Source organism: Bos indicus x Bos taurus, chromosome 9 (assembly GCF_003369695.1).
Source record: "Bos indicus x Bos taurus breed Angus x Brahman F1 hybrid chromosome 9, Bos_hybrid_MaternalHap_v2.0, whole genome shotgun sequence".
Classification (NCBI taxonomy): Eukaryota; Metazoa; Chordata; class Mammalia; order Artiodactyla; family Bovidae; genus Bos; species Bos indicus x Bos taurus.
Window position 1 is genome coordinate 94,168,481 of NC_040084.1, and position 13,383 is coordinate 94,181,863.

The 13,383-nt window shown below is 42.7% G+C and overlaps 1 protein-coding gene across 9 annotated transcripts in view; it reads left to right on the forward strand.

The window, feature by feature from the left end:
- Positions 1–12,773, forward strand: part of ARID1B (AT-rich interaction domain 1B) — a 439,749-nt gene extending 426,976 nt beyond the window's left edge. For 6 of the 9 annotated variants that reach the window (XM_027551921.1, XM_027551917.1, XM_027551923.1 and 3 more), the window contains 4 exons: positions 1,752–1,848; positions 3,202–3,985; positions 5,931–6,061; positions 8,225–12,773. In XM_027551921.1, coding sequence (XP_027407722.1) covers positions 1,752–1,848; positions 3,202–3,985; positions 5,931–6,061; positions 8,225–9,949 — 2,737 coding nt within the window. In that variant the 3' untranslated portion in view covers positions 9,950–12,773. The remainder of the gene's footprint in view (positions 1–1,751; positions 1,849–3,201; positions 3,986–5,930; positions 6,062–8,224) is intronic. The other 3 variants (XM_027551924.1, XM_027551919.1, XM_027551922.1) reach the window with 1 other exon arrangement.
- The last annotated feature ends 610 nt before the right edge of the window (positions 12,774–13,383 follow it).

The following is a 13,383-nucleotide window of genomic DNA, read 5'->3' on the forward strand; positions in this document are numbered from 1 at the left end:
AGGTGTCCCTGGTTTAATACAAAGGAAAATTTTGGTTGGAAAAATCACTGTTTTACCAAATCAGGTTTCTTTCTAGCATTCTCTGTGAGCCTGGTTTTTGAGTTACACAATATCGCATGCTCAGAGCTACTTTGTACTTTTTAATAGTGACTGGGGAATCTCAAATTCTCATTCTGACCTTCTAATGAAGGTTTAGTTGTGAAATCCGCCTTAGTCACTTAACCGCTGTGTGAAGTCTGATGTACCAGATCAAGGATTTTTACTAAGATTTGGTTTGTTTTTGAGAGTCCAGGAAAAGCTTTTGGAGGGGGAAGAGGCAAGGGATAGGCTGATGAGATCAGAAGGAGAACAGTCGTCCTCGGACATATATTCTTAAAGGAACCTGAGCAAATATACTTTTCTGAAGTGAAGTGAAGTTGCTCAGTCGTGTCTGACTCTTTGCACCCCCATTCCAGGCAAGAATACTGGAATGGGTTGCCATTTCCTTCTCCAGGAGATCTTCCTGACCCAGGGATTGAACCCAGGTCTCCCGTATTGTAGGCAGATGCTTTACCATCTGAGCCACCAGGGAAGATTTATAGTTTTCTATTTCTTCTCAGATGCTTTCTGGAATGCAGCATGGCCTAGGTGTAGAAGTTATTTTGGCCTTATCACATTAGGATTTGAGCTTCCCGGGTAGCTCAGTGGTAAAGAATCTGCCTGCCAATGCCATGAGTTCGATCCCTGGGTCGGGAAGATTGCCTGAAGAATCTCTATGGACAGAGGAGCCTGGCGGGCTACAGTCCATGGGGTCGCACAAGAGTCGGACACGATTGAGCGACTAAACAACATTAGGATTTCCTTCATTAAGTTTTCTCTTCTGAAAAGTGTTACTTGTTCAGCTTAAATTTCATCCACATCAATCATACTTCTTTTCTCCTAACTATAAGCTTGCCTCCAGATTTCAATGTCATTAGCAGAAACTGCCCTTGTCTGTTTTACATGTGATGTTCTAAATTTTCATTTATTTTCTTTCTTATTCTCATTCCTTGACCAGTATTGTTTCTTACAAAATTCAGTATACTAACTACATCAGTTTAATTTCTGAAGTTTCAATTCTGTTGTTCTTTTAAACATGTATTTTTATGGTACTTATAATTTCTCAATATGAAATAAAAGTATGTTTATTCCCATTTTAAGATTTAACAGAAGTACATTTAAATCATCCCTATTATCCTTTTTTTTGTTGTTGTTGACTTTTGGGGTCATAGAACTTTGAAATTTTGAGTAGTTATGTCTATACCAACTTAGTATCGTTTGGACTAATTTTGAAGGATTCCTTTAAAAAACTTGCACATTTTATACTCAGGATGAGGAAATTAGAAACAGAAACATTTTCCACGTTTGTATGTCAATACTCTGGTGCTCCTAGAAATACTGCTTTGACTCTCAGGTTCTTCTGTTGTTTCTTACGCTCGTTAATGCCTCACTTCAGGGTGTGTCATGGCCTCCCTGGTCCCTCAGTAGATGGGCGGGGCCCCTCCTCAGAGACAGAGGGACTCCTTGCCCCACCGGCCAGGGCTTGGCAGCACTCCCAAAACGGGTGCTGTCCTCCTTCCACTGGGAGGGGAAGTGCTGCTGCTGCTCACAGTGCCTGTCAGGAGGAGGCCATGGAGGAAAGACAGCGTGGAGTGTCCAGAAGTGGGCTCTTCCTCCCTCCCTTGGCCCGAGGTCCACGGTCAGTGAAGTTTTCTTTGAATGCTTCATTCTAGGCATGAACCTTATGGGCAGCAGTACCCGGGCCAAGGCCCTCCCTCAGGACAGCCGTCATATGGAGGACACCAGCCAGGCCTGTACCCACAGCAGACGGTGAGTTGGCAAGCAGCGTGCATCTCTGTGCTTTCTGTTTAAAATTCAGACTCACATACTTCTGAAGACTTTTAGGAAGTATAACCAAAATGACATGTAACAATCAGGTTATATTTGCTTATGCTAAAAAGTATTCTTAGGATTTTGAAATCAGTAGGTTAGAAGTAGCTCTTGAAAATATGTTATTGGAAGTTAAGGACACTCATCCTTGTAAATAATAAGCCCAAATTCAAGTATATTTTAGACATATGTCTACTCTATATACTATTATATCAATTGACATTTTAGCACAGAAATTTGTCAATATATTTTAGTGAATATGTAGGGTGAACAGCTTAAAATATTATATGCTAATAGTGAAAGTTGATCTCTTTTAAGAATAAGATTATTTAAACTGTGTAGGCTAGGTGTGTAGGTGCGTGCTGTTGACAACGTGCTGCAGCTCAGCAGTTGCGAGGTGTGTGAACTAACCACGGCTAACACAGAGGAGCGCACGTCAGACACAGGAATTTGCTGTCGCTAAACAACTCTTCAGGTCTAAGACCTCCTGTAAAATAGAAGGGGTTTTAAACATTAATTTGACCAGAGCATGTTTGTATAGAGACTTGTATCATCAAATCAGCACCTTAAACAGTGTTCTGCCATATGCGTGCCTCCGTCCCGCGCTCTCATCAGGAGCTTCCCACCCCATCCAGTGGTGGAAGCCACGGCCTCCTGGGAGGGGAGCTCCGTGAGGCCGTACCAGCCCTGTCCTCAGAGGTTCTCCTGGAGGAGACCCACATCGGCTGGAGGCTGGGGTGGGGTTCATCCAATGTCAGGTGTCGGGCACAGGTCAGAGTGAGGAGCCAAGCTGTGTATGGAGGCATTTCTGTAAAGTTAGGCCCAAGGGGTCTGTTTAGTCCCGGAGCCCTTCAGGCTGGCCCTCAGAGCGCTCCGTCACTTGTGGTGAGGTCTCCAGCTACCTACACAAGCCATCCCCGTGATCTCCAAGCCCCAGTTCTGCGCGGCCTATGTGGTAGTCACCCTCGCCTTGCTCTCCCAAATCCACCTGGAGAATACCAGGAGAGGAGGCTGGTTTTTTCACCCATGCCCTGCTCTCCCAAATCTGCCTGGAGAATACCAGGAGAGGAGGCTGGTTTTTTCCCACAGAAGTTTTGAAGTACACAAACAGTACGTGCAGTGGTTTGTGTAGTGCTGAGCATCACACATAAACTGTTAGTCTGTGGACATGGGCGCTGCCCATATTCATTTTGAAATGAACATTCCACCAGGTGATAACTATTTTGCCTGATTTAAGTGCATGATTATACCTGTAAAAGCACATTAGTGTGATCTGTCTCTGTGAATTTTCAGAACTACAAGCGCCATATGGATGGCATGTATGGGCCTCCAGCCAAACGCCACGAGGGAGACATGTACAACATGCAGTATGGCAGCCAGCAGCAGGAGATGTACAACCAGTACGGGAGCTCCTACTCCGGCCCGGACCGGAGGCCCTTGCAGGGACAGTATCCTTACCCCTACAACCGAGAGAGGATGCAGGGCCCGGGGCAGATACAGCCACATGCCATCCCTCCGCAGATGATGGGTGGCCCGATGCAGTCGTCCTCCAGCGAAGGGCCTCAGCAGAGCATGTGGGCGACCCGCAACGATATGCCTTATCCCTACCAGAACAGGCAAGGCCCGGGCGGCCCCACGCAGGCCCCGCCTTACCCCGGCATGAACCGCACCGATGACATGATGGTCCCTGATCAGAGGATAAACCACGAGAGCCAGTGGCCTTCCCACGTCAGCCAGCGTCAGCCTTACATGTCCTCGTCAGCCTCCATGCAGCCCATCACGCGCCCGCCTCAGTCGTCCTACCAGACGCCACCCTCACTGCCAAACCACATCTCCAGGGCGCCCAGCCCCGCCTCCTTCCAGCGCTCCCTGGAGAGCCGCATGTCTCCCAGCAAGTCCCCCTTCCTCCCCTCCATGAAGATGCAGAAGGTCATGCCCACCGTCCCCACGTCCCAGGTCACCGGGCCACCCCCCCAGCCGCCCCCCATCAGAAGGGAGATCACCTTCCCTCCTGGCTCCGTGGAAGCCTCACAGCCAGTCCTGAAACAAAGGCGGAAGATTACCTCAAAAGATATCGGTAAGCATTCCCAAAGCTCTGCTCCTGAAATGATTTCCTGTTGCCATCTAGAATTTTAATTTTGGGTTAGATGTAGTTGGATAACCTCAAAGGGATGAAATTCTGTGACTGCAGACTATCAGGACGTGCTTTTGTGCAGGAGCAATAGTTGGAAGGCACTACTCTGAACTGAGAAGGAGAATTAAAACGGATTTCTTGCATGTGAGTGTTACTCGTGTGAGAGGGCAGAGCCCCAGGTGAGAGATGGGGACTCCTCGGTAACTGTGGACTGTATTTTGGGCTTAAAGATTTTATCTTAACCAAACACATAATCTCTGCCGTGTGTGCTTAAGATGCTTAGTGTTCCACAGCTGCAAGGCTGATGGAACACTAGGGTGGCCTGAGAAAATTTGACAGCAAGCCACTCTGTAATTTTGGTAAGGACATAAAGACAGTGAGTTCCCCTTGGAGCAAAACCAGAAAACTGACTATGCTACATAGACAGACACATAATATGCTATATGGAACTTCACATGTGGATAGAATTTAGGTGATCCCTGCAGCACTGTTGACAGGACCAAGGAGCTCTTTCAGGTGAACACCAATGTCATACACGTTTATCCAGGTGGAATCTTGTAAATCCTAATTAGACATTTGGAAAATCTGGGAATACACACAGTTTTTCTGCATTATTTTTTAAGTACTTTTAACACAGCTAAGGAAATAATAGAGTTCAGTTTTATCCAAACTTTTTTTCCCAAAAATCTCAAAATCACGTGATTCAAAGTTCTTTGCAGTGATGAGAAAATTAAATATTTTAAAGATATGACCATTGTTTATAATCATTGGACATTAAGGGCAGGGGGGCGGTACGGGGAAGTAAGGCATTCTACACAGAGGACGTGCTGAAGGCAAGAGAGAAACAGACCCTGGGCACCGTATTACATATGGTAATATATATGTAAAAATATATGCATGTATTTAAGTAAACGTGTGTGTGTGTGTGTTAGTCACTCAGTCATGTCTGACTCTCTGTGACCCCGTGAACTATAGCCTACCAGGCTCCTCTGTCCATGGGATTTTTCAGGCAAGAATATTGGAGTGAGCTGCCATTTCCTTCTCCAATTTAAGTAAAAAAATACATTTAAATTTGAAAAAAAATTCTCAGTGCATGTTATACCAGCCTAGGGAAACTTATGTTCCTGATGTTAAAATGAAATTTGCCCTTCTATTATGCAAGTATTATGTGCCTCTCTTAGAAAATTTGAAAATTAGATGAAATTAAAATAAAAGTGGACACCCATGGCCCCTCCCACACAGGAGTTGGCATCTGGCCTGGCTGCTGCTGTGGGGAGTTCCAGCTGCTCACACCATGTGCTTCCACCAGTTTCCTGAGATAGCTTCCCTTAAAATTTCAGACACACGATGGACCTCCCCTCCAGCCCCATCTCGTGACAAATCTTATAAACCTTTGCTCTCATCGTTCCTCTTAGCCCCCATCTCAGGCCAGGCTCCTAAAAAACCAGAACCGTCAAAATGCTAGTACTTGTCAACAGCATGCTCTGTGGTCCAGAGCTCAGACAGAAGACGGCATGGAAGAATGAAAGCTTTCTATCAGTGAGCATGCTGTTTGGGAATTAAATTTTGCTTATATTCTGCATACTCACCAGCCTTCTGAAGATGCTACCTTGACACATTTGTGAATAGAGTCAAAGACGACAAATACAGAAAGAATCATTCCCACTTCTGTTTAACCTGCAAAGCAGAAAGCTCTTCACCTACAGAAGTTTCTGAGTCAGTTGTCAACCTCCACGTGAAATGACCATGTTTAATTGTCCCTTGGAACCTTGGTTTAAATCAATATTTTAACTTAACATTCTGCTTTTTCTTCTTCTTTTGTTATTTTCTATTCTTTCATGCGTAGAGTTAATATTAATCATGTCCTTATTCTTCCACCCATTTTTAGTTACTCCAGAGGCCTGGCGTGTGATGATGTCCCTTAAGTCAGGTCTCTTGGCTGAAAGTACTTGGGCTTTGGACACTATTAATATTCTTCTCTATGACGACAGCACTGTCGCTACTTTCAATCTCTCCCAGGTAAGCCAGCACCAGTCCAACTGAGAAGCAAATTAGAAGAAGAAAATAAAGTAGTGTATAATGCTTAAGCTAATGCCTAAAGCAGGTAGGACTCCCCAGCTAAAATTTTTTATCATTACAGTTAACTATAAACCAACATCAATCAGTGTATAGCTGTCTGAGAATTTTGTCTGGAACAATAATTTATTTCAGTCTTTAGTATAAACACACATGTATATTTCTCATAAGAAAACAGTGACCTTGTGTGCACATGCATGTGTGTGCATGGAATAGACAGTAGTGGCAAAATCAAACTGTTGTTTATAATGAGCATTAGCAGGCCAGTGAGAATTAATCCAAATGTAACATAAAGTTACGGCTGTAGTCAGTGTTGGAAGAGACATCACCATGCAATAAGTTGCAGTGAGACCATACCCTGTTTTTCAGGGGGACCTAACATCTTTCTATTAATTAAAAAAGTATAAAATTTAAAAAGACTGTTTATATTACAGAAAATATATATAGAGAGTGAAGTAAACAGTTTAATGAACCCCTTGTACCATCGTTCATGCAGTAGTAATGAAGTCATGGTCAAACTTGTTTCTTGATGTGTTCCCTCCCATTTCTGCCCCCCTCTAGTTTATTTTGAAGCAGTCATTTAAAAGCCTCCTACCTTTAAAAACCCTCCTTTGATCTGTGCTAAGCTTGAAGTAGCTTCTAGCATAATAGCTGGAAGAGAGAAGGAGCTGAGGATTAGGAAAAAGGCCGAAGAGCCAGCTGGACTACAAATTTTTTTAAGAAATATTTAGAAACAAAAATCAGAAAAGGTCATTTTCCCTACTGTGTATGAACAACTCTGCTTTTGTTGAAAAAAGCCAAAACATCTAATTCCCTCCCTTCTGTTGAACTAGGACCAGAATCTTCCACTTCCTCTTCTCTCCTTTAACTCCTCATTTTAGCTCTGAAAGGCAGTTTTTCAGTTGATACCAAGTATATTAATAAGATCATAAACATCGCATGAAGTCCATTTTAATAGAAAATAAGTATTAAGAACATATACTACCTTTGCTAGAGTAATAAATTTCCCTCCTTATGCTGGGTGAGCTGCTGTTGAGCACAATTTTTCATAACCAGCATTGCTTCAGCAATTTTCCCTCTTCCCTTGTCCTGGGAAAAAATTAAGCTTTATGTTGGGGGCGAGATGGGAAGGGGTGACATCCAGACCTCCACTTAAAAAATTGTGCCTTCGTACCCTAAAAGCAAGCTCTACCTGGCTGGTACTTGGGTGTCCCCTTGCTTCTTTATAATTGTTTCAAACTACCTCGCGGGAAACTTACAGCCAGATAATGAAATTATAGTCAATTTCCATAACACCTATCATTAAGAAATCCTTGTTTACTTACTTATCCTTCATCATCCCTAAATGCAGCAGCATTGGTATTGAGGGAGGGGAGTATGTTGGTTCTCTTGATATAAACATCCGCTTAAAGGAAACAGAGCTGGTTCTCAGAGTTGCTTTTGTCTTTCGGCTGGAGTTGGGAATAGCTGAAATATAAAAGTGCATTCTGTGAAACATTCTCATTCATTTATCTCAGGGACTAAATTGATTTGTTTCTAATTTTCTGTGTTTATGAGCTACTACATTGCTGAAATTATCTTCTCCCCAAAATATATGGAGAATGTAAATTAGAATAACCTGTGGCACCTAAGACAAAAATAACCATAAAATCCTAAGAATAATAACCATAAAAATCTAGGCAAGCAGAGTTTCAGATAAATAAAAGAGGAGAACAGACTCACTTTGGGTGAATGAGTCTATAAAATCCACGTTCCCACTCTTCTAGTAAGAATGGTACTGTGTCTAAGCCAGAAACAAAGGTAAAGAACAGCAGAGCACTCCCTCGGGGATAGTATCAGAAATGGGAAAGTAACAAGTAAGTTTTCATGTTAATGGTGTAAGAAAGTAAACACCAAGTAAGAAAGATAGTAAGTGTTTATTAATGAAAAATTCAGGAAGATAGTTCTAACTTACACATGGTTTCTTTTTCTTGGCCTAGCCAAAAGAAAACATTAAAATGTGAAAATAATCATAGAGATGCATGGCTAGCTAGCAGGATTTTCACCCTCTCAGTCACACTGGAGAGGTTATGACATTGTACCTCTTCTCTTTCTCACCCTCTCCAGTTGTCCGGATTTCTCGAACTTTTAGTAGAGTATTTCAGGAAATGCTTGATTGACATTTTTGGAATTCTTACGGAATATGAAGTGGGAGACCCCAGCCAAAAAGCACTTGATCACAATGCAGCAAAGAGAGATGACAGCCAGTCCTTAGCCGACGATTCTGGGAGAGAGGAAGATGATGCTGAATGTATTGAGGAGGAGGAGGACGAGGAGGACGAGGAGGAGGAAGACAGCGGGAGGGCGGAGACGGAGGACAGGAGCAGTGCAGCTGTGGCCTCCCCCGATGCCACCACAGATCTAAAGGAGAAGCCCAGGCAAGCCAGTAAATTTGACAAGCTGCCAATCAAGATAGTCAAAAAGAACAACCTGTTTGTCGTCGACCGCTCTGACAAGCTGGGTCGCGTTCAGGAGTTCAGCAGTGGACTTCTGCACTGGCAGCTCGGCGGGGGAGATACCACTGAGCACATCCAGACTCACTTCGAGAGCAAGATGGAGATTCCTCCTCGCAGGCGGCCGCCTCCCACTTTGAGCTCCACAGGCAGAAAGAAAGACCAGGAAGGCAAAGGGGATTCTGACGAGCACCAAGAGAAAAGCATCATCGCAACCATTGATGATGTCCTATCTGCTCGGCCAGGGGCTCTGCCCGAAGACGCAAACCCTGGTACCCAGACCGAAAGCAGCAAGTTTCCCTTTGGAATCCATCAAGCCAGAAGTCACCGCAACATCAAGCTGCTGGAGGACGAGCCAAGGAGCCGGGACGAGGCCCCGCTCTGCACCATCGCACACTGGCAGGACTCGCTGGCCAAGCGCTGCATCTGCGTGTCCAATATTGTCCGGAGCTTGTCTTTTGTGCCTGGGAATGACGCGGAAATGTCCAAACACCCGGGCCTGGTGCTGATCCTGGGGAAGCTGATTCTTCTTCACCACGAGCATCCCGAGAGAAAACGAGCGCCGCAGACCTACGAGAAGGAGGAAGACGAGGACAAAGGGGTGGCCTGCAGCAAAGATGAGTGGTGGTGGGACTGCCTCGAGGTCTTAAGGGACAACACGCTGGTCACCTTGGCCAACATTTCTGGGCAGCTAGACTTGTCCGCTTACACGGAAAGCATCTGCTTGCCAATTTTGGATGGCTTGCTGCACTGGATGGTGTGCCCATCAGCAGAGGCACAAGACCCCTTTCCCACGGTGGGACCCAACTCTGTCCTGTCGCCTCAGAGACTCGTGCTGGAGACGCTCTGTAAACTCAGCATCCAGGACAACAATGTGGACCTGATCTTGGCCACGCCTCCGTTTAGTCGTCAGGAGAAATTCTATGCCACGTTAGTTAGGTACGTTGGGGATCGCAAAAACCCAGTCTGTCGAGAAATGTCCATGGCGCTTTTATCGAACCTTGCCCAAGGGGACGCACTGGCTGCAAGGGCCATAGCTGTCCAGAAGGGAAGCATCGGAAACTTGATAAGCTTCCTAGAGGATGGGGTCACAATGGCCCAGTATCAGCAGAGCCAGCACAACCTCATGCACATGCAGCCCCCGCCCCTAGAGCCCCCTAGCGTGGACATGATGTGCAGGGCGGCCAAGGCTCTGCTGGCCATGGCCAGAGTGGACGAGAACCGCTCCGAGTTCCTTCTGCACGAGGGCCGATTGCTGGATATCTCAATATCAGCCGTTCTGAACTCTCTGGTGGCATCTGTCATCTGCGATGTACTGTTTCAGATCGGGCAGTTATGACATCAGTGAGAAGGCAGCCTGTGTGAGTGAAGACTATAGAGGCTCCCGTGTAACTGGCTGTGTTCTGTTCTTGTTTCTCCAGCGTAGGACGAAGGAAAGAAAATCTTTGCTCCTCTGCCCCATCCACTATTTACCAATTGGGAATTAAAGAGATAATTAATTCGAACAGTTATAAAATTAATATTTGCTGTCTGTGTGTACAAGTACATCCTTTCGGGGTTTTTTTATTTTGTTTTTTTTTTTTTTTTAACCAAAGTTGCTGTCTAGTGCATTCAAAGGTCACTTTTTGTTTTTCAGATTTTCTTTTTAATGTTCTTTTCCATGTCATATTGCATTTTTGGGGGAAGCAAATTGACTTTAAAGAAAAAAGTTAACGGCAAAAGATGCTATAAGATGGGAAAATTTCACCACACTGAGACAAAAAGGCGAAAACTTATCGATTTCCTAGCTATGTTATTCTTCAAATAATGAAAAAATTGCAACTGTATCCCATCGTCCAAAGCTCTGTGCAATAGAAATTTCTAGGTAGGATAGCGGGGGCTCACGAAGGTGTGTCAGGCAGCGGTTGAAGTAGGAAATGATACTGGTTTCTCCACAGGAAAATGGTTACATTAGGCTAGGAGCAAAATGGTTTTTTTAAGTTAAGATTGAAAACATACCTGACAACGATGAATGGAAATCGCTTCCTCACCACTAGCGTCATGTCTGCTGTCTGTCGTTTGACCTTCCACATGACAGTTCTTCACAATTCCTTTAATCATTTTTTAAATATTTTTTTTACTGCCTTTGGGCTGTGATGTATATAGAAGTTGTACATTAAACATACCCTCATTTTTTTTCTTTTTTCTTTTTTTTTTTTTAGTAAAAAGTTTTTAGTTTCTTTTTCATGATGTGGTAACTACGAAGTGATGGTAGATTTAAATAATTTTTTATTTTTATTTTATATATTTTTTCATTAGGGCCATATCTCCAAAAAAAAGAAAAAATACAAAAAACAAAAACAAGAAAAAAAAAACAAAAAAAAGAGGGTAATGTACAAGTTTCTGTATGTATAAAGTCATGCTCTATTTCGGGAGAGCAGCTGATCACAATTTGCTTCATGAATCAAGGTGTGGAAATGGTTGCATATGGATTGATTTACACAATGGTTACTAGTACAGACAAAAAAAATACAACTAAAAGGAAGAAACACAACTTCAAAAATTTTTCAGTGACGAGAATCCACATTTGTATTTCAAGATAATGTAGTTTAAAAAAAAAAAACTTGATGTAAATTCCTCCTTTTCCTCTGGCTTAATGAATATCATTTATTCAGTATAAAATCTTTATATGTTCCACATGTTAAGAATAAATGTACATTAAATCTTGTTAAGCACTGTGATGGGTGTTCTTGAATACTGTTCTAGTTTCCTTAAAATGGTTTCATAGTAACCAAGTTAAAGGGGGGAAACAACCCTGTACTAACATAGCCCCTCATTATGAAACCCTGAGGTCAGGAGGGACCTTTAAGGGTTACCTACTTTAGAGTGGGGAGCAAGAGTTTGATTTTCTCAAAGGATTTCAATAACTGGCCTTTGTTTGAAGCAGTCAACTCTGACAATATGGCGGTCTGAGAATTTTCCGTGTCTGGGGGCGGTGGCTGCCAGCCCGTGAGGTGGGATCACTGGCCTGACAGTGTAACACCCTGCCTTTTTCTAACCCCATCCTAATTTCGATCAGAGTTCAATCTATTCTGTGTTTTTCCTGTGTGCCTCAAAGTTATTTTGCATTTAGTTTACTCCACCTTGTATAATATTTATATTGTGCAATGTTAAAAAGAATATGTTATATTGTATGTGGTGTACATAGTGCAAAGTGATTATTTCTATTTCAGGGCATATTAATATTCTCATATTCCTTCCTGTCCTGGTGCACAGTAGCTTTTGATTACTAGTCACTTCTAGTTTAAACTTAATTTCTTCCTGGGTCATTGACTGTTCTCGTGTAACAATCGATTTCTTTGAAACTGCTGCAGAGTTAAACCATTAGCGGACACCCTTCTGACTCTACCTCTTCACACCACCCTGCCAATCTCAGCAGACTCAAAACTTCCAAGTTTATTCGCCAGACCTGTTGTCTGGGTGCACATTACTCACAGTAATACATGGAAGAGTTAGATGAGAGCGCTCGGTTACAATGAGAGGGTGGAATGGGACTCTCGTGTCATAAAAGGTTTTTTTCCTGCAAGCATTCTCATCATCTGTCAACTCCCACATTACTCAGTCGTCTTATATAATAATGCAGCCAAATTTATGTTGAATTTAAAACCCATTTATAATTCTACTTTAAATTTATCTGCTTGCTAGGAACAGATTCTAGTGCTCCAAGCTTCAAATTTGGAGATTTGTAAGAGGGAATTCAATATTATTCTAATTCCTCTCTTACAGAGTATGAATAAAAGGTGTATACAAACTTTGAAGTTTGTCAATCAAAAGAGTGAAATATTACAAGAGACTGTTGTTGTCATGGTTTGAGTTGTAATCAATATCTAGAGTCTGACCACTGAGCAACAAGATTTTACATACTGATACGTGATGTAATCTCTAGAATAATCCAGGAAGATTTTAGCATCCTTTCTACATTCTTACCCCAGAATGAAGACTACAGAAGCCCGTGAAGAACTTACAGCCTGCCTGACATCATCTTGCCTACAAACTGAGTTATTGCTTTGTCCTAAAAATTAGTTGGTTTTTTTCCCTATGAGGCTTTTCAGAAATTTACAGGATGCCCATACTTTAAATGTGTACAAAAAAAAAAAAAGATTAAAATAAAGGTGCAAAGAAAGTTTAGTATTTTGGAATGGTGCTATAAAGTTGAATGTGTTGGTATTTGAATTTTTTAATGTCACAGAGGATATTACTGGGTGGCATGTGTGCAGAAATAATTATTCAAATGTTTTATTTAAGATCAAGAATGATATAGAATCAGTTTTTGTTGGTGAATGTGGCCTATTCAAAAACTAGTTAGGTGGTTTTTTAAAAATTATAATAGAGAATGATTTTTTAAAGGGGTTATGAACAGTTTGATAATGCAGAATGTAAGCTATTAACTACCTCTTTTACGAAAAGAAGATGGCTTTCGCCCTGAAATCATTCATTTACCAACTGTTGGAAATACTTCATTTTTTATCAAACACCATGTACAAATTCCCATTATCTGTTCACCTGCAAGGAAGCAAAGAGTATTATAAAAGAGCCAAAGTGACCAATCAAATAGTCCATTTTCTTCTCGCTGAGTTTTGTTTCACTTTCTTACCTGGGACACCGAGCACAGCTGCCTGATCAGTCTGCGCTCCACCACCCCCATCACCTCCCTCAGAGACCCTCAGAGTCAAACGAGCTTTTAAAACTGCCAATACATATTTGGGGGGGATAGTAAATAACCTGCTAAGATGT